General features: G+C 59.2%; 1 protein-coding gene across 2 annotated transcripts; it reads left to right on the forward strand.

The window, feature by feature from the left end:
- Positions 1 to 1,029: 1,029 nt before the first annotated feature.
- ALPL (alkaline phosphatase, biomineralization associated) lies at positions 1,030 to 18,749 on the forward strand (the record flags this gene model as incomplete). 2 transcript variants are annotated; one of them, XM_080690448.1, is made up of 11 exons in its annotated part: positions 1,030 to 1,145; positions 6,520 to 6,639; positions 6,844 to 6,959; positions 8,409 to 8,583; positions 9,161 to 9,336; positions 12,410 to 12,553; positions 14,322 to 14,391; positions 15,363 to 15,497; positions 17,251 to 17,442; positions 17,601 to 17,720; positions 18,484 to 18,749. In XM_080690448.1, the coding sequence occupies 11 exons, from the start codon at positions 1,085 to 1,087 to the stop codon at positions 18,747 to 18,749; spliced, it is 1,575 nt and encodes a 524-aa protein (XP_080546574.1). The 2 variants fall into 2 exon arrangements, with proteins under 2 accessions (XP_080546574.1, XP_080546575.1); XM_080690449.1 differs by lacking the exons at positions 1,030 to 1,145; positions 6,844 to 6,959 and having other exon boundaries at positions 6,574 to 6,639.
- Between the last annotated feature and the right edge of the window lie 1,127 nt (positions 18,750 to 19,876).

The raw sequence follows: 19,876 nt of genomic DNA on the forward strand, positions 1-19,876 counted from the left end.
CTAGGTTCAATCCCCAGCACCACAAAAATAAATAAAATAAACAAATAAATAAAACAAGGCCGGCCGTGGTGGCGCACGCTTATAATCCCAGCATTCGGGAGGCTGAGACCAGAGGATCATGGTTTGAGGACAGCTTCAGCTACTTAGTGAGGCCGTCTGCAACTCAGTGAGACTCTGTTTCAAAAAAGAATAAAAAATAGGGCTGGGGGTGTAGCTCGGAGGTAGGAGGACCCTGGGTTCCATCCCCAGTACCACCAATAAATAAATAAATAAATAAATAAATAAATAAATAAATAAAACAAATGCAAAGGTAAAATTGCAACACAAAAGAAAATTTGGGAAATGTGTGCAAAAGACGATGAAAAATAACCAGAGTTATCTATAATATCTCCACCCAGAAAGAGCCACCCTGCCCAGCCAACCTTTTCTTATAGGTTATTCCTTTTATATCTTTTATCAAAAAATGACAAGTTCTAGAAGAGAATATAGCCCCAAACAGGTGTCTCATAGGAGCAAATGCCCTATATAAGAAAGGGGCGTCTCTTCACTTTATCCCTGCTGTGTGTACCACTTGGAGTCCAAAGTCCCTCGAGGTGTGGTCCAGGAGCCAGCCTATCGGCATCGCCGGGGAACTTACTTATTACAACTTGAGTCAGACCCTCTGGGCCACGGCCCCGGGAGCTGTGACTCCTCCAGGAGTGGCTGGGGCCAGCCTTGGACGAAGAGGCTGCCACTGGGTAGGGGAAGTGGGTTGGAACTACTTTACGGCAGAGAACTCATTGCAGCCAAACGACTGTCCACGTGACTTCCAGAGAGGGCCCACCTGGCTGGGCACCCCAGTGTCTAGCCCGTGCCAGGCCTGTGCCAGGCGCTCAGCAAACGCAGGTTGAATGAAGCAAGGGCTTACTGCCCACATCGTGAAGAGGTGCCCGCCGAGCTGCGCCCCATGCGTCTTCTTTCTATCTTGTCTTTTTCTAGGATCGGGACATCAGCTAACGGCTGATCACTGCTGGCCCACCTGCACACACGCCCAAATCCGTCACATCTCTGGGCTCCAGAGAGGAAGCAGGGCTTGGGGTGGACCATGATCTCACCATTCCTAGTACTGGCCATTGGCACCTGCCTTACCAACTCTCTAGTGCCAGGTAGGACTGGGGGGCACAGGTGGAGGGATGGAGGACCCGCTGCGGGGTAGGGGGCGGGCAAGATGAGGGGCACAGTCTGTGTTCGAGGTCATGAAGCTGACCAGCGTATTTGAGAGCCGAAAGCCAGACTCTGCTCTGCTCCCGCCCGTGCCGAGGCTGGGCGGCTGCATCCTTTCTCCCTGGTGCTAGCCTGTTCTTTGACCGGGGTTTCTATTCTCCCCTTCACCAACCTGAAATAGGATGGATCCTGTAGACTCTTCCAGGTCTTGGTGTGACCTCGGTATGACCCTCCTGTTACTTTGTCTGCTCTCTCTCCTGTCTGTCTGATACATTTCCTTATTTTGCAGCTCTTGACTGCTAGGTAATAGCTAGTGTGTGTGTGTGTGTGTGTGTGTGTGTGTGTGTGTGTGTGTGTGTTGCTGGGGATTGAACCCAGGAGCCTTCTACCTCCAAGCCACACCACCTCTTTTTTCCTTATTATTTTTTTTTTAACTGAGACTCACGAAGTTGCTAAGGGCCTTACTAACTTGCTAAGGCTGGCTTTGAATCTGAGATCCTCCTATCTCAGCCTCCCAAATACTGGGATTACAGGCATGTGCCACCATGCCCAGCTATGTCAGTACTGGGGATTGAACCCAGGGACATTCTACCTCTGAGCTACACCCACCATCCTATTTTTTCTTTTTTCTTTTGAAACAGGGTCTCACTAAGTTGCTAAGTGCCTCACTAGTTGCTGAGGCTGGCCAAGAACCTGTGATCCTCCTGTCTAAGCCTCCCAAGCGCTGGGATTACAAGCGTGGCCACCACGCTGCTAATATGTCTATACTTCCACTGATACCTTGTAATCACACATCATAAGGAAACCAGTTCAGAGTGACGGGGGACACACACACACACACACACACACACACACACACACGCAGCACAATCTTCGTCAAGAGTTTTTGGGTTTGCTTTGGTTTTCCTGTTGAAATTCAAGCAGAAGTGTTTCCCACAGTGTGGTATGGACTTTGATTAGTTCTGGGCCTGAGGGGGGTCCCTTTAATTCTGGACAAGTTCTTATGTTCTTATGTTATGTTAATTTCTCAGTTTGTAGTTTTTACACTATGAATGTCAACTCCAGCTGGGCATGATGGCACACGCCTGTAATCCAGGACTTGGCAGGCTCAGTAGAAGGATCGCAGATGTGAGGCCAGCCTCAGCAATTTTATTTATTTATTTATTTATTTATTTTGGTGGTACTGGGGCGGAACCCAGAGGCTTTCTACCTCCGGGCTATATTCCCAGACCCATTTTATATTTTATTTGGAAACAGGGTCTCACTTAAGTTGCTGAGAGCCTCACTAAGTAGCTGAGACTGGCTTCGAACCTGCGCAATCCTCCCGTCTCAGCCTCCCGAGCGCGGGGATTACAAGCGTGCGCCACCACGCCCGGCTAAGCCTCAGCAATTTAAAGACCCTCAACAACTTAGTGAGACTCTATTTCAAAATAAAAAATAAAAAGGGCGGAGGTTGTAGCTCAGAGGTTTAATCCCCAACACACACACACACACACACACACACACACACACACACACACACACACAGCCCTACTCAGGCCTGGCCGGGTGAAGCGGAGCTGCGCTCACACGTGTCTCTCATCTGTCTCGAGTGGCCCTTTCCCGTTTCTTCCTCAGGTCCAAGATGCGTCAGCTCATCTGCGCGGTGTCCCAGTGGTTTCTCAGCAGCCACCCCTCTGGTTTTGAATTTCCTTTTAGATTTTGCCTCCCGGGGATTTCCCGTCCCTCTTCCTTTTTGAAGCTCAGTGCTGGTTCGGGTTGTTTATCTTTTTCCACGTTTCTGCAACCGGGGTCATTTCACTGTGGCTGGAAATCCCCGCTGGCTCTCCCTGGGCCTCGGTTTCCCCATCTGTGCAGCAGAGACAGTGTTCTAGCAGCTTCGAGCAGGGAGCGGGCCTCTTCTCCTTAGGAAGGAGGAGGTGGGGGTGTCGGGAGGGGACCGACAGCCTTGTCGCAGGCTGAGGCCAGAGTCCATTGCAGGATTCTCAGGGGTCCCCTGCTGCCCTCTGCTGTGCGCCCTGGGGGAGCCCGGGCCGCCGTGGGGTGAGGTCCTTGCTTTTCCACCGGGCTGGAAGGTATATTCGTGGATGAAGAGGGGAAAGATGGAAAGTCAGTGAAAGAGAAGAGCCTCCACGCTTGGCAGTGCAGTGGCCGGCTTCCGTCTGCTGGCCAGTTTGCTGGGCACGGGTGGCATTGTGCCAGTCGGGCAGAGCGTAGGTCCAGGCACAAACCCTGACCCAGCACCACGGTGGAGTGTTACATGCACTCACCCACAGGGCCACCGCCCGGGTGGAGAGCGCTCCAGGGGCCAGTGCTCCTGTGTCCTTCCCCATTGTCCCGTCCCAAAGCCAGGGCTCGGGCCAGGCTTCCCGCCGCCACCCTCGACTGCTTTCGTCCACTTTGAACTCCTGTGGTCGGAATCACACAGAACGTGCCAAGTGTTCTTGTAATGCAGCAAACCCTCGGCCCTCGCAGGTGTCATTTAATGGAGCGCAGTGGCCCATGACCGTCATCCCAGGACTTGGGAGGCTGAGACAGGAGGATCGCAGGTTCAAGGACAGCCTCAGCAAGTAGTGAGACTCTCATCAACCTCATGAGACTGTTTCAAAATAAAAATAAAATAGAGCTGGGGGTGTAGCTCAGAGGTAGAATGCCCCTGAGTTCAATCCATAGTACCACAAAAAATAAAAACAAATAAATAAATAAAAGCAAATAAAAGTGGTTGGGGGTAGAGCTCAGAGGTAGAATGTGCCTGGGATTGGTCCCCAGTACTACAAAAAAAAAAAAAAAGAAAAGAAAAGAAAACTCCAGAAACAATGGCCTCCTTCGGCATGCAGGATGCCCAAACTCTTGTTATTTAAACCAGACTTCTGATGAAGTCACTTTGATGCTGACTGAGCCCTTCTGGAGGACAGGCCAAGGTGAAGGGCGGCTATCACGGCCCCTCAAACCTGTAGGGAGTGAGCGCAGTGCAGGCCAGGCCGCCCGCAGCCCGGCGTGCCGGCCACCAGGGCAGCAGGCGGGGGTCAGGACGGCAGAAGGTCCTCACCTCCCAAATGGAACCCGAGTAGCCCAGGAGGCCCCAAGACAAAGGGCAAGGCAAAGGCCAGCCGCGTGTGGAGGGAGGCAGGAGGTGGGCGGGGGCCCTCGGAGCCTCTCTGTCTCCTGAATCCTGAATCCTGAAGCCAGCTGTGGGTAGCTCCCATTCCCCCACTTCCTGGCGCAGACACTCCAGTGGGAAGAACTTGCCTGAAGGCACACAGCTGGACAGAAGGCCAAGGCCTCAGGTCCCCAGCTGGGGACTCCGCCTGTGAGGACTGGGCCTGGGAATCCTGGCCGACTCTTCCAGGAGAGAGGAGGGTGGCGCCCGGGGAAGATGGCGTGGGGAGTACCCATCCTTCCCCGTGGCTCTCAGCCCCATTCTCCTCTCCTGATGAGGTCTTCCCCCCAGGGCGCGCTGCCCTGGAGCTGCGCATGTGTAAGGACAGAGAGCGCACATCACCTGCGGCTGTCCCGAGAGGCTGGCTTGGGCCTGCGCTGGGCAAGGTGGCCTCGGACAAGAACCCCGGGCTCTCCTGCCTCAGCCTCCCTGTCTGCAGGTAGAGGCAACTGAGAGGGAACCCCGAGGGGCCTCCCGCTTTTAGGTCCCCAGGGCAGCTCAGATGCGGTCCAAGTATGGCAGGAAGGTCCCAGGGACGGTGGGAAGTGCTCTACCTCCCAGGAATGGGACCTGGGCCTCTGCCTGCAAGGGAAGAGATCCCATCGCAGGTTCATGGCCAGCCTCAGCAACTTAGCGAGACTCTGTTTCAAAATATAAAAATAAAAAATAAACCGGGCTTGGTGGCCCTCAACTGTAATCCCAGTACCTTGGGAGGCTGAGACAGGAGGATTGCAGGTTGGAGGCCATCCTTAGCAATTTAGTGAGCCCCTCAGCAACTTAGCAAGACTGTTTCAACATTTTTAAAACGGCCGGAGAAGGCTGGGCGTGGTGGCGCACGCTTGTAATCCCAGCATTCGGGAGGCTGAGACTGGAGGATCGCGGTTCACGGACAGCCTCAGCTACTTAGTGAGGCCCTCTGCAACTCAGTGAGACCCGGTTTCAAAATAAAGAATAAAAAATAGGGCAGGGGTGTAGCTCGGAGGTCAAATGCCCCTGGGTTCCATCCCCAGACCTGCAAAAATAAATAAATAAATTAATTAATTAATTAAAATAAAATAAAAGGGCCGGAGGTAGTAGAATGCCACTGGATTCAGTCCCTAGTGCCAGTAAATAAATGCAAAGTTAAGTAATTAATTAAAATAAAAAGGTCTGGGGTGTAGCTTAGAATGCCCCTGGTTCAATCGAAGGAAGGACGGACGGACGGAGGGACAGAGAAGAGAAGGGAGAAGAGGGCTCTCCCAGCGCAGGACAGGGTGCGGTGCGCGGCCGCCTTGGCCCTCTGAGGATCAGCTGTGTCAGGTGTGACGCAGGGGTCGGTGTGCTTTGCCCGAGGTCCTCACAGAGGCCCTCGGGGATCGTGCAGACCTCCCCGGTGGACGGGGAGGACGCCGAGGCTCAGGGAGGTGACTTGGCGGTCACACGGCGGGTGCTTGGTTTAGCCCGAGGTCTGTCGGGTGCTCCAGCTGTGGATTGATTGTCGGGCAGGAGACGGGAGGAGATGAAGCAGGAAGGGGGAAGGAGAGGAGGAGGAGGGGAGGGAAGAGAAGGAACAGGCATTCCTAGTTCTCGCTTTCCCTCAAAACCCTGAATGGCTGTCCCCGGCCTCCTTGCTAAGCGTGACTGTGGGTCCTTTAGGTGGCGTCCTGCTCTCCGCACCGCATGCAGCGCTGGGCCAAGCGTGATGGCTCGGCCGAGCGGCGTTTCTGAGGGCTGGACAGGCTGGGGACTCCTGCAGTGGAAGCAGCCGGGGCTGTGGGATAGGTTAAACATCAGTCTCCTAACTGTGCCAGCAGCTCTGCCTTGGAACACCTCTCTGCTGGGCGCAAGGAAAGCGTGGGCTCTGGAGCGAAGCCCAGCTCCGCCGGTATCTGCCAGTGCTGTGTGGCCTCGGGCAAGGCCCTGGTGTCTCTGAGCCTGGCTTTCTTCTTTCTGAGATGCGGGGAGAAGATGCCAGGGCCCACAGGCTTCTTGGGAAGTTGTGATTGGAATGTTTAAAAGCCACATGTCGCCTGCGATGAGTGACTCTCGCTCCCTCCTGTTCCCTCCGGAATGTCTATTCTCTCCGGAATGTCTTCCACCCCATCCCCGAGGCTGAGTCTGGGGATAGGAAGCTGTTCCCCAGCTCCCACTAAATAACTCTGTTCCTCTCTGTGCAGAGAAAGAAAAAGACCCCAATTACTGGAGAAACCAAGCCCAGCAGACCCTGAAAAATGCCCTGGAGCTTCAAAAGCTCAATACCAACGTGGCCAAGAACGTCATCATGTTCCTGGGGGATGGTGAGGCCGAGAGTGCCAGGGCAGGGAAGGGGCTGGGCTCTGGAGGAGGGAACCAGGCTGTGGGCCCAAGAAGTCTGCTCCCGAGGGTCTGGGGAGGGAGCGGAGGGGCTGCCCGGTGACGTTGACAGAGCCGTGCGCTGGTGCCCATGCCCAAGAAGGCTGATCAGAGAGCCCGGAGCCTGAGTCTGATCTCTCCCTGCGCAGGTATGGGCGTCTCCACGGTGACGGCCGCCCGCATCCTCAAGGGCCAGCTCCACCACAAGCCTGGGGAGGAGACCAGGCTGGAGATGGACAAGTTCCCCTTCGTGGCCCTTTCCAAGGTGAGCCCCGCCCCCAGCTGGCCAGAGCCTCCCAGCCTGGTGGGGGGGACCGGCACCCTCTGGCTGCAAGGCCATCTGACCTCCTGCCTCCTGGTGTTCCCACCCTGAAACAGGGAGAGGCAGCCCCTTGCCGAGACTGATTGTGAGGCTTGTAACTCCTCGCTGATTTAAAGAATCTTTTTATCAGCCTAGCACAGAGGCACATCCCTATATTCTCAGTACTTGGGAGGCTGAGACAGGAGGACCGCAGGTTTACAGCCATCCTCAGCAACTTAGGGAGAACCTGTTCCAAAATAATAAAACAGGGCTGGATATAGTTCAGAGAAAAAAACAAAAAAACAAAAAACAAAAACTCTGGATGGCTCAAATCTCCAGTACCACATAAAACAAATTAAAAACAACAAATAACAACTCGCAACTTTTTATCAAAGTGTAACGCATAAGCCGGACATAGTGGCAAATGCTTGCAATTCCAGTGCTTGGGAGGCTGACATGGGAGGATCACAGGTTCGAAGCCAGTCTCAGCAACTTAGCCAGGACCTCCGAAACTTAGTGAGACCTTGTTTCCAAATAAAAATAAAATAGGACTGAGGGTGTAGCTCAGAGGTAGAATTCCCCTGGGTTCAATCCCCAGTAACACACACACACACACACACACACACACACACACACACACACACAGAGCACATAGAATAAAGTGTACCTATTACTGCTTGAATTTCCACAAAGGACACCTGAGTAATCAGTGTCCAAGTGGAGCCACTGAACGTGGCCGCCAGAGGCTCCCTCCCCATCGTGTAGCCACCCTCTTGACCTCCAACACCATCAATTAACTGCCCGCTTTTATGTTTTGTGTACAGGGAATCAGCCTAGCTCACTCATTGTCTCCCAAGGCCGTCATGGGCTAGTTAGATTACTGATGTAAATTGTTTAGCTCTGGGAACAGCTGTTGTTATGGGGGTTACGTAATAAGCGCCCTCAGACACTGTGGGGTCAGCCCCAGGCTCCTTCTGGGCTGCACCCTGGCTCTCCCATGCTGGTGGAGAAGAGCCAGGCAGGAGCTTCTCCACTGCAGGTCTGGGTGGGGCTGGCAAGTCAGCCAGGACCTCTCGGTCCTCCTCTCCCCGGCCCCATTTCCCTCCCCTCCCCACCCCGTCCTGCCTCCTCCCATCAGAGACCCCCCTTCTTCTCCCTCCTCCAGGCCTCTGCTCCCCAGTCCCTTGCTGGCCCCTGCATCCCCAGAGACCCAGAGCCAGCCCCCCGCGGTCCCGCCCGGCTCCCCTCTTCTGCCAGCCATTTCTCCATAGGTTCGAGAATTCGTTTCCCGGCCTTCCTGTGGCCTGTCGCTGCAGGATGCAGGCACTCAGCTAGGCGACCTGTGGCTCTGGGGGCCTCTGTGGGTGGCGCGGCTCAGCGGCCCCATCCACCGATCCTGCCTCCTTCCTGCAGACATACAACACCAACGCGCAGGTGCCCGACAGCGCAGGCACTGCCACCGCCTACCTGTGCGGGGTGAAGGCCAACGAGGGCACCGTGGGGGTGAACGCGGCCACCGTGCGCACCTACTGCAACACTTCCCAGGGGAATGAGGTCACCTCCATCCTGCGCTGGGCCAGGGATGCTGGTGAGTGGGGTCGGGGTGCGCAGGGCACCGCCTGGCTCTGCCGTTGACTGGGCCTCAGTCTTCAGCCGTGTAGGGTGGGGAGAGCGCAGGCGCAGCTCCCCAGGACTCCCGGCTCTGGCGGGCTGGGTGTCTGTGACACAGACACGAACTGCTTCTGGGAGGGGGAGGCCAGCCGTCCTGGCTACTCAGATGTGGGCCCAGTTCTATTAAGTTTGACTGTGAACAGCTGTGAAGATATCACCCCTCCATAGGTTTGGTACGGGGAGGGCTCACGCGCCAAGGCCAGCCCTATACGTGAAGGCTCCTTCCCCTTCCTCCTGAGAATCAAGGGACAAAACCCAGAGACCACCTCACCAAGTCCCCTGGCAGGGCCTGGGGCTTCCTGAGGGAGGGAGTTCCTGGGTCCTGGCTGGAGGGGAGGACTCCAGCCCAGGGTCTCACAGCACTGTGCTCTGCCTGGTATGGAAACTGAGGCCCAGGCAGTCAGAGGGCCTGAAGTGAGGTCAGCCTTCAGTGGGCAGGGGAGCGAGGTCACCCCTTCTGCAGGTGGAACCATCCTCTCTTCTCCTACTGCCAGGGAAATCTGTGGGCATCGTGACCACCACGCGGGTAAACCATGCCACCCCCAGCGCCGCCTACGCCCACTCGGCCGACCGGGACTGGTACTCAGACAATGAGATGCCACCAGAGGCACTGAGCCAGGGCTGCAAGGACATCGCCTACCAGCTCATGCACAACATCAGGAACATTAATGTGAGCAGAGCACCGGGGAGGCGGGCAGAGGCCTCAGGCCGAAGCCGGCCTGGCCCGCTCCCCACTCACCTGGGAGGGCTCCCGGCCTATTAGGGGATTTGCGGTTGGGGCAGGCAGGCACAGCAGGATTTCTCTGTGGTGGGGCTGCAGGGTGAACCCTCCTGTGGCTGCCACCACACCCCGAGAAACAGGCGCCCAGGGATTATTCCATAAATTAGAACCTGGCGCTGCACTGCCCACCCCCCACCAACCCGGCCGGGGAGGTGGGTAGCACAGCGGCCATCGGCAGGGGCACCTGCCCTGCACAATCACGGGGCACAGACAGGCATGTGTGTGCACGCGCAGCTCAGGAGCCAGGGAGGGCCCTGCCTGCAGTGGTTGGTGAGGGCTCCCGGGTTCATCTTCCCTGGGGGCCCTGTTTTTTGCTGTATGACCTGGGGCCCGTTACTTGACTTCTCATCCCTTTCGCAACCTCTCTATGAACTGGCCCTGCCCCGTGAGCCATTACAAGAGCTAAATAACACAGTCCCTGTCACGGTGAGCACAAGGCCCGGCTCCTGTGAGCAAGGCGGTAGCACGTAGGAGTGGGCCTCTAGACACACGCTCGGACCTCCCGGACCCTGACGGGCTCCCGGGCGCAGACGCTGGCTCCCTGTTCTCCAGTGGGTCCCTGCTCTGTCCTTAAGTGAGAATTTCTGGCATGTTCCCTTTTGGCCATCTCTTATCTGCTATGGGGGTGGGGCTGGTGGGTGGATCAGGGATCCCTAGGAACCCTGATGGGGAAAGGGGATTCAGTGAGGCTGAGAGAAAGCCCTCCGCACCTGCCGACCACCCGTTCTCCTCACCAGCAGACGAGCCCGCCGGCCCTCCAGGCAACATCTCCCCCTTTCCGGGTACCACCTGACCCTCTACCACCCACACCTCCCCTTTTCCAAGTGGCGAACAAAGTTCCACCTTTCAGAATGTAGTCCCGTTTGCCCCTCTCGTCCCAGGCATCTGCCTGACAGGTGGCCCTTCCCTACCCGGAGTCTCAGTCCCTGACCTGTGCGATCGCAGTAGTGAGCCCCACCTGTTGGCTCCTGGGGTGTCGGAAGCCATGTGAAGCCACAGACGTGGGACACGGGGGGGGGCGGTAATTACCCACCACCCTTTACAGAGGCTTGGTGGGAGCATTCTGAGATGGGGGACAGGAGCTGAAGGGAAATTGGAACAGGGGGACGATGCTGGGGGTGAGGAGGGGCCTGTGCACAGCCCCCCCTTCCAGCCCCATCCACCCCTCCATCACTGCCAGTCCAAGAGCCCCCCGCCCCCAGCTGAACTTGAAACAAAAATCCTGGTGTCCGCCCTGAAAATAAATATCTTTTGCTTAAAAAAGAAGAAGAAGAAGAAAGAAAGAAAGACAAACCCAAACCCCAAAGCCGGACAGCAAGTCTGTTATTTAGGAGTTTAATGAGCCCGTGTGAAGTCGCTGCTGGGGCTGGAAACCATGAGGCTCCAGGCAAGAAGATTGGGGGCTTCGTTTTCCACTCAGAAAGTGCCAAGGGGTCAGGTTCTGTGGGAACAGCCAGGGTGGGGCATGACCTGGGGTCGCCTTCTCCTGTGTTCCCGGGCACATGGCTGCTGCTGAGAGGGAGGACCATGCCTCCTTTCTGAAAACCTCTGAGCATTAGTAAAGATTTTTTTTTTTTTTTTTTTTTTTTTTTTTTTTTTTTGCAGTACTGGGGATGGGACCCAGGGGCATTCTACCTCTGAGCTACACCCTCAGCCCTATTTTTTATTCTTTATTTTTGAAACAGGGTCTCACTAAGTTGCTAGGGTCTCACTAAGTCGCTGAGGCTGGCCACGAGCCGTGATCCTCTGGTCTCAGCCTCCTGAATGCTGGGATTCCAAGCGTGCGCCCCCACGCCCGGCTGGTAAAAACACTCTGTGGAGGCTGCCCTGCAGCTGCGGGGCGCAGCGCCGGATGACTACGTTTCTGCCCGCGAGAGTCCTGCGGGTGGGTTTTGTTACCCTTCTATAGCTAAGGAAACTGAGGCTCAGACGGTTAGAGCGACAGGCCCTTGATCAAGCAATGGAGACAGGCTTCAAACCCAAGCCTGACTTCCAAGCCTGGGCAAGTCCCACAATGCCGCCGTCCCAGGGCACCTTCCGCGGTCCTCTTCCCGCCAGGACGCCCCGTGGAACCTGGGTTCTGACGCAGGAGACAGAGTGGAAGGTAGACTAGGGCCTGTGAAGTGCCCGGCCTGAGGATGGTGGATCCGACGTGCCAGCCCAGGCCACTGGCCTGGGCTGGCACCGCGGTGACAAGAGGATACCGGCGTGGTGGTCACCGCGGGCGGTGGCTGTTATGCTCTTGGCCCCTGTTTTAAAAATAGTCAGGACTTCAAACATGGACTCCCAAGGAAAACAAACAGTCCCGCGTCCGTCTGCCCGTGCACGCCAGCCACGGTGGGTAAAATTAGCCTGGCGGAGGCTGCACGGCCGCGAGGCCCCACTGTTTGCCCAGGCAGCAGCGGGCGGGCTCCCAGCCGGGCTGCCCCAAGACCTCCCTGGCTGGGCCTCTCCCAGTGCGAACTCCGCTTCTCACCGTGGGAGAGGAGGCTTCTGCAGGGTCGTCCTTGGCTCCAGGGACCTAGCTGGGCATGGATGCTGAAGTTGAAGAGGTCTTGGGTTCAAATCCAGCCTCTGCCCCTTGGTGGCTGTGTGGGGCTTGGGGACAGAAATCACTGTGCCTGTTTCTTTTTGGGGAAAATGACTGGTTCAGATCCCCTTTGCAGACTGAGGTGGGGGTCTCTGTAAGTGGTCTCCTTTCACAGGGGGCGTTAGGTGTCAGGCTTCTGGAAGGCCAGCTGAAAGTTATCAGGAGCCCCATTACTTTACACAGACGCCCTAAGCCACAGTTCCAATAGGCTCACGATTTCATCTCCCCAAGCTGGGAAAGCAGATGCCGAGGACTTTGGAAAGTCTCCGCATCCCCCAAGGACGCCAGCTGTCCAGCTGTCCAGGGTTGGGGCCCCGGGCCTTCTGGGCCTCTCGGAGACCTGGGATGCTTATGGCTCCTGCCCCCTTTTAGGTGATCATGGGGGGCGGCCGGAAGTACATGTACCCAAAGAACAAGACGGACGTGGAGTACGGGGCGGATGAGAAGGCCCGCGGCACGAGGCTGGACGGCCTGGACCTGGTCAGCATCTGGAAGAGCTTCAAACCGACAGACAAGGTAGCCGAGCAGAGCCCTGGGGCTGCAGCGGCGGCCCGCCGTGAGTGGGTGGGCTGCGGGACCCCTCTGCACCTCTGCGGGAGTCCTCCTCTGTGGGCTCTAACAGACCGACAGCGAGTGACCGCCTGGGGCCTTCCTGCCCCGATGCCAGGGGTGGGTAGGGGTAGGGCTGGGCCCGCAGTGACCTGCACAGAAATTCAGGCAGCCCCAGCGACTACAGCATGTGGACCTGGGCACAGAGGGTTAATCAGATGGTCAGAGACACAGGAAATGGTGTTTGTTCTGCTGGTGGGAAGCCTGGGACCTGCAGGCACCCAGAGGGACGGGCCACAAGAGAGGGGCCTGGGAGCCCTGAGGGAGTGGGGGCTGGCACTGGACGATGTCAGGAGGGAGCTGTGGATCCAGCCAAGGAGCAAATGGGCTGGGGAAGGGGGCCGGGCTCGGGGAGGTGCCCGGCTCTGGCTCCTTGGAGAGGCTCTGGCCCTTTAAGTAAGTTCCGCGGGCCTGCCTGGGGCCGCTGGGGTCTGGAAATGACTGTGGTCAGCGCTGAAGACAGTGGGGAGCAGCCTGGCAGCCGCTTTGATGTCACTGTGGTGTTGGGTTTCTCAGGGTTCCAGGACTGGTCCCCGGGGAGCCTCCGTGGGATGAGGCAGGGCCAGGGGTGGCCCCCAGGGGTGGAGGAGGCGAGGCGGCGTGGGACCCAGCGGCTTCGCGCCTGCCTGTCTTTCCTCCTGAGTCAGCTCGGGCCGGGCCACAGCTCCCTCGTGGTCCAAGCCCCAGAGACACCTCACCTCCCAGCCTCAGTTTCCCTATGGGGAACATGGAGGCCAAGCTTCCCCTTCCTGCCCTGGCACTCCATCTAGAGCCTCAAGACGGGGAGGGGCCCAGCCAGGGAGAGGAGCACATTCTAGAAAATCGTGCCTCAGGAGTGGGTTCGAGCCGCGCGTGGTGGCGCACAACTGCAGTCTCTTTGCTTGGGAGGCTGAGACAAGAGGATCACAGGCTCGAGGCCAGCCTCAGCAACTTAGCGGGGCCTTGTTCCAAAGTGAAAAATTAAAAGGTCTGGGGATGTAGCTCAGGGCCGGTGTGCTCTCCTGGGTTTCACCCCCCCCCCAAAAAAAGGGGGCACCTTGACTACGTAGTAGCCATGTGTGAGTGCCCTAGTGTCCCCTTCGAGAGGGCACCAGAGCCCCTACTTGAAGCAGGGACCTGGGGGCCTCTCCGTCTTCCCCCACAGCAGCCCCTGCGGTATGAAAACCACTGACCCCAGAGCCACGGCCCAGAGAAGCCAAAGGGCCGCCTGGGGAGCCACAGCTGGGTCTGGGCGCCCAGGTCCACGCCCTAAATGCCTTCACGCTCTGGGGTCTAGAGACCCCAGACACACAGTACCCTTCGGTGGGCGTTCCCAGTCCTGTGACCAGGGCCTGCCTCTTCTCTGCCCCCTGAATCCCGGGCACGAAGCCTCCTCTCGACTCCAGGCTGGTCAAATCCCCCTTGGTCTCCAGGGCGGCTAGGATGTCACCTCCCCCGGGAAGCCCTCCCTGATCCAGCCTCTGGGCTCACAGCCCTCCGGGCTTCTCAGAATTCTCAGCCGCCTGCACTGGACATTATAATTGCCTATTTATTTGTCCTTTCTGAGGTCAGGCATGGTAGGCCCCAGGGAGGGGTGTTGAGCGGTGGGAGGGAACAATGAGCTGGCCCGGACTCCCGGGCCAGCTGGGGACACCCTGCCCTGCCCCGCACGCGCTGACCCGGGGCTTCCTCCTAGAGCTCCCACTTTGTCTGGAACCGCACAGAACTCCTGGCCCTGGACCCCAACACGGTGGACTACCTCTTGGGTGAGTGGGGGAGGCGGGGAGGCCAGCCCAGGGCGAGGCCTTTGCCTCGGTGTCCAGGACCTGGGAGGCCCGAGGGAGGGGTCTGGCACGTGGAATCGGGCCTGAGATCTGCTGGCCAGGCCGAGCAATTCGCCCCATCGGGCACGAGTTAAAACTGAAGCCCAGAGAGGGGCGCGGCCCTCCACATGCTCCGCCGCAGACCTAGCGGGGCTGGCCCCTCGAGGGGGTGGGGACTCCAGCGGCTCCTGGTGGGGACACTGAGTGGGGGACAGGGACCTGGAGCTGGCTCCATTGCAGGGCCAGGGCAGGACCAGCCAGGTGGGCACTGCCAGTCCTGACGGTCGGCAGGTGAGGGGTAGCCCCGGGTGGGAGGGGATTGCAGGGTGCCATCTTGGACGCTGGCTCTGACCGCTTCCAGAGCTCTCGGGCGCCGTGGCGTGGTCTGGCTGTGCTGGAGGGGCATCCAGAATGGGAAGCGCGTACGGGCAGAATGTCTCTCTCCTCCTGTCCAAAGGGAGAAACCTGAGCCCAGTGAGCAGGTGGGACGCTGACCCAGACTTGGTGCCGCTGGACCGCCTGGCCGCTGCGCCTTCAAACCCCACATTTCCTGTGGGGCGTGCGTGTGTGTGCTCGCTCAGGCTGTCCCCGCCGCTCCAGGCCCCCCTCGGGGCCGCAGTGCTGGGTGCTGGGCTCTCAGCACCCAGGTAGAGGATGGATCTGACTCTCTGGTCTGCCACCCCAGCTGGAAACAGCAAGTTGCTGGACACGGCTGAGCCTCGGTCCCTTCCTCTGTCGATGGCGCGCAGCCCCCACCCTGGCCGGGCTTGTGGAGATGTTAGGGGCTGTGGGCTTGGTCTGGACCCACAGGAGCGCCCGCTAAGGTGTGGGGGAGCTGTGTCCTCTGAGACACCGGCCTCCTGGGGCCTCCTGGCGGGGCGGGGCTCTCCGCAGCCATGTCCTCGTGCCCGCAGGTCTCTTTGAGCCCGGGGACATGCAGTACGAGCTGAACAGGAACAACGAGACTGACCCGTCCCTCACCGAGATGGTGGACATAGCCATCAAGATCCTGAAAAGGAACCCCAAGGGCTTCTTCCTGCTGGTGGAGGGTAGGTGCCCCAGGCCTTTGGAGGGGCAGCCTCCAGAAACATGGCCAGGGGGGCCAGGGGATGGGGTGACCCGGCTCTCAAAGAGAACTGCCCGTGTGGGGGTGAAGGGAGGAAGTCCCTTTGGGGTCATGGGCTGTGAACTTTGGGGAGAGGACACCGCAGAGACCCCAGCCCTGCTGGGTGGAGACGGCAGGCCGGCCTATCTGGGGAGGCTTCCTGACAGAGGCGGCAGGCATCTATCTTTTGGAAGTCTCTGAGATCCGGCTCTGCGGGGTACACAGACGCTCAGCTTCCCGCCTGGCTTTCCGGGCTGTGGCCCTGAGAGGCCTGGTGCCGTCCCCGCTGGCTGTGAGGCCCCGCCAGGGTGCCCAGCCTGCGCGGCGCAGGAGAACGTAAACTCCTGGGAACAGGACGCAGCAAAGAATAAGCGCTGGGGGGTTCTATTATTATCACTGTTAGCGTTATACAATAGCCAAGGCAGCCCCGGGAAGTGGCAGGAAGTGATACAGGTTCCGGAATCTTCCAGACTTCTGAGAGCCGCTGCCCTCTGTGGTCCGCGCGTTGTCCCGGGAGAGCCCCGCGTCCGCACAGACGTGCGGCCATAGCGGCGCATACCTACCGGCTCGGCCCCGCCACCTCCCAGAGGCCAGCGGCTGCCGGCCCAGCTCGGCAGCTTTCTTGCCAAAGCCTGGGGTTCCCACAGCGCAGCAGTCAGGCCCTGCCCTGGACGGGCCACCGCTGCCCAGGAACCAGCGGCGGCGAGCGCGGGCTCCCCCGGGAGCAGCCCTCTTTGTGAGTGGGGCCGGGCCGGCCCGCCAGGCCAGCTGCTCCCACAGCCACAACAAAGAGAGGGCCCGCCCTGCTGCCCGCCGGCCAGCCCAGAGGCCAAGGCGGGAGGCGGGAGGCAGCCTGGCGCCCGGGCTGGGACTCTTGCACACCCGGGCAGCGTCCCCTACGGCCGCGAGGCCGGGCTGGCGGCCAGGCCCTGTGTGCACCTGAGGAAGGTGGCGTGGATTCAGGCCCCGCAGGCCGCGTGGCCCTCCAGGCCAAGGAAGAACAGGGGCTTCAGGGGCCGGAGCAGGAGTCACTGCGCTCGGCCCTAGTGGGTCCCACAGGGGCACCCACCTCCCTCTCCTTCCAGCCTTCAACCACCTCACACGCCTGTAATCTCAGTACTTGGGAGGCTGAGACAGGAGGAATACACAGGTTTGAGGCCGGCTTCGTCAACTTAATGAGACCCAGCTTCAAACTAAAAACTAAATAAAGGGTCGGGGGTGTGATTCAGGGGTAGAGGTCCAAGGCCAGCCCCAGCCACTGAGCAAGACCCTGTGTCAAAGTGAAAAATAAAAAGGGCGATGCAGCTTGGAGGCAGACTGCCTCGATTCAGTCCCCAGACTCAAACACAAAACAACAACGACCAAAACTGAGACATGGGTTCATCATGGCTGCGTGGAGTAGGGGGACTCGCGTCCCTCCGGCCTCCCCGAAGTCCTCACGATTCCTCCTCCGAGCAGCAGAGGCGGGCGCGGCAGCTCCGCCTTCGCACCTCGGCCTGCATCCGCACCCGTGTCCCTGGGCCTCACCGAGGGCGGGCGGTGGCCACCCTCGGCGTCTAAGATGTCCCTGGCCCTTGTGGCTCCTGGCACCGGTCACCGTCCCCCAATCGCGCGGCGCTCCTCTGGTGGCGTGTCTGAGCTGGGGCGCGGGGCTTCGGCCCTGCCCCTCACCCCGGCCTCCACCTCGCTGTCCCAAGGAGGCAGGATCGACCACGGGCACCACGAGGGTAAGGCCAAGCAGGCGCTGCACGAGGCAGTGGAGATGGACCGGGCCATCGGCCAGGCGGGCGCCATGACCTCTCTGGAAGACACGCTGACCGTGGTCACCGCCGATCACTCCCACGTCTTCACGTTCGGCGGATACACGCCCCGCGGCAACTCCATCTTTGGTAGGGGGCCTCCCCTGGGGCGGGGGGACGGGCAAGGCCAGGCGTGGGGGCAGCCGAGCAGGGAGGGCGGTCACTACGGGTCAACAAGAAGACCCCAGGAGCTGCCGACTCGGAGGAGCCCCTCTGTTCTCTAACGTGGCCCCTGTGGCCCTGCACAGGTCTGGCCCCCATGGTGAGCGACACGGACAAGAAGCCCTTCACCGCTATCCTGTACGGCAACGGGCCCGGCTACAAGGTGGTGGGCGGCGAGCGGGAGAACGTCTCCATGGTGGACTACGGTGAGGGCCAGGCCGGGAGGCGCGGGCGCCGGGACAGGCAGGGCCAGGGGTCCTGGAGGAGCCCAGTCTTGAGCCAGAACAATCCTCTCCTGTAATTTAGCAGCTCGATGACCTTGGGCACAAAAGGTCACCTTTCTCCATAAAATGGTTCTACTTGCCAAGGACTTTAACCCAAAGGACTAAGTGGGTCTGAGGAGCTTAGCACAGTACCTGGCATGTGTAGGGACTGTCATTTTCACTGGCAATATAATATTCCAATCTAGCTATACCTGTACAGTGGTGGCACAGAGGATTACAGGTTCAAGGCCAGCCTCAGCAACTTAGCAAGGTTCTCAGCAATTTAGCAAGACCCTGTTTCCAAGTGAAAAAAAAACTTAAAAATAGGGCTGGGAGTGTACTCAAAAGTAGAATGCTCCTGGATCCAATCCCCAGTAACACACACGCGCACGCACGCACACGCACGCACGCGCGCACACACACACACACACACACGTGCGCATACACAAGCACTGCCTCCAGGGGACTCTGCCCTGCTAATCCAAATAGCCAGGATGAAGATAATTTTCTCTCTTGGGTCCAAACTTCTATGTCAGCGCAGACTCAGGTTCAAATCTGGTGGCCTTCCCTCGTGTTTTGGTTGATTTTTTGGGGGTGCTGGGCACTGGATGCAGAGCTCTTCCCATGCTAGGCAAGCGCTCTGCCCCCAAGCGGCGCCCGGCCCCGCGCCCTCCCCGGCCTCAGCCAGCCTTCCTCCTGCCCGCAGCGCACAACAACTACCAGGCGCAGTCCGCGGTGCCCCTGCGCCACGAGACGCACGGCGGGGAGGACGTGGCCGTCTTCGCCAAGGGCCCCATGGCGCACCTGCTGCACGGCGTCCACGAGCAGAACTACATCCCCCACGTGATGGCGTACGCGGCCTGCATCGGCGCCAACCTGGACCACTGCGGCCCGGCCAGCTCGGCGGTCGGCCCCGCCGCGGGGCTCCCGCTGCTGGCGCTGGCGCTGCTGCCCCTGCGCGGCCTGTTCTGAGGGCCCGGGCGCCGGAGCCCACGACAGATGGCCGGCCTCCCTCTCCCGGAGCTGCCGGCTGCCGGGCAGCTCACCCCGCGAGGGCCGGAGGCCGCGGCCAGAGAAGGAGCCCGGACCACAGGCAGCTGCCACCTCGCCCCGCTCTGGACTCGCCGTCCACGGCCAGGCCCACGCCCGGCCGCCGCCCTTTGGCCAGCTTTGGCCAGCGGGGAGGTTTCTCTTGGGCTGGCAGAGCACGGACTGCAGAAATTCTCAAAGCATCTTATTTTTCTAACAAATATACTTCTCCAGACTCACGAGCCTGCAGCCTCCAGGGAACATTCCACACCCGACCCTCCCACCTTGCCCTCCCTCTGGAGCTCACAGGCCCCGGCTCGGGCCCTCCCTCCGGGGCCAGGCCTCTCCGCAGTGGGGCACTCACCCCAGGCCCGCCGGGCTCCCAGGAAGCCGCGCCCCGGGCTGGCCTCGTCCCTCGCCTGGCGGGCCGCACTCCCGTCTACACTCACAGCCAGCTCCTCTCTGAAGCGACTCTCCTGTTTGAAACAGCAAAAAAACAAAAAACAACCAAAAAAAATACTTTTCTCCTTTCGGTGTTGGTTAAAAGGGAACACAAAACATTTAAATAAAACTTTCCAAATATTTCTGAGGACTGAGCTGAGTCTTTGCGGTCAGTGAGGAGACTAAGAGAGGCTCGTTTCTCTGGGAAGAGGAGCCCGACTCGGGGTGCAGCGGGCGGGCGGGCGGGGCGCCCTGCCTCCCGCCAGCCTGGGCCTAGCCGCGCCTGGATGAATGGACAAGCCGCTTTGCGCCTGTGTCTGGTTTTTGTTGGTTTATTTGCGGTACCGAGGTACAAACCCAGTAGCGCTCTGCATCCTCAGCGCTTTTCATTTTTCATTTTAAGATAGGGTTTCCCGACGTTGCTGAGGCTGGCCTCTAGCTTGCCATCCTCCTGCCTCAGCCTCCAGAGTAGCTAGGATTACAGGTTCGCGCTGCTACGCCCAGCTGTGTTTGCTTCTCTCTGTGTAACAGGAGACAGGCCGCGCTAGGCTGCCATGAGAGCTTAAGAAGAGCGCCCGCACCCCAAGACCCACAGCGGAGGGGACTCGTGACTCGAAGGGCCCCGCGGC

The sequence above is a fragment of the Muscardinus avellanarius genome (genome assembly GCF_963383645.1).
Source record: "Muscardinus avellanarius genome assembly, chromosome: 3".
Lineage (NCBI taxonomy): Eukaryota > Metazoa > Chordata > Mammalia > Rodentia > Gliridae > Muscardinus > Muscardinus avellanarius.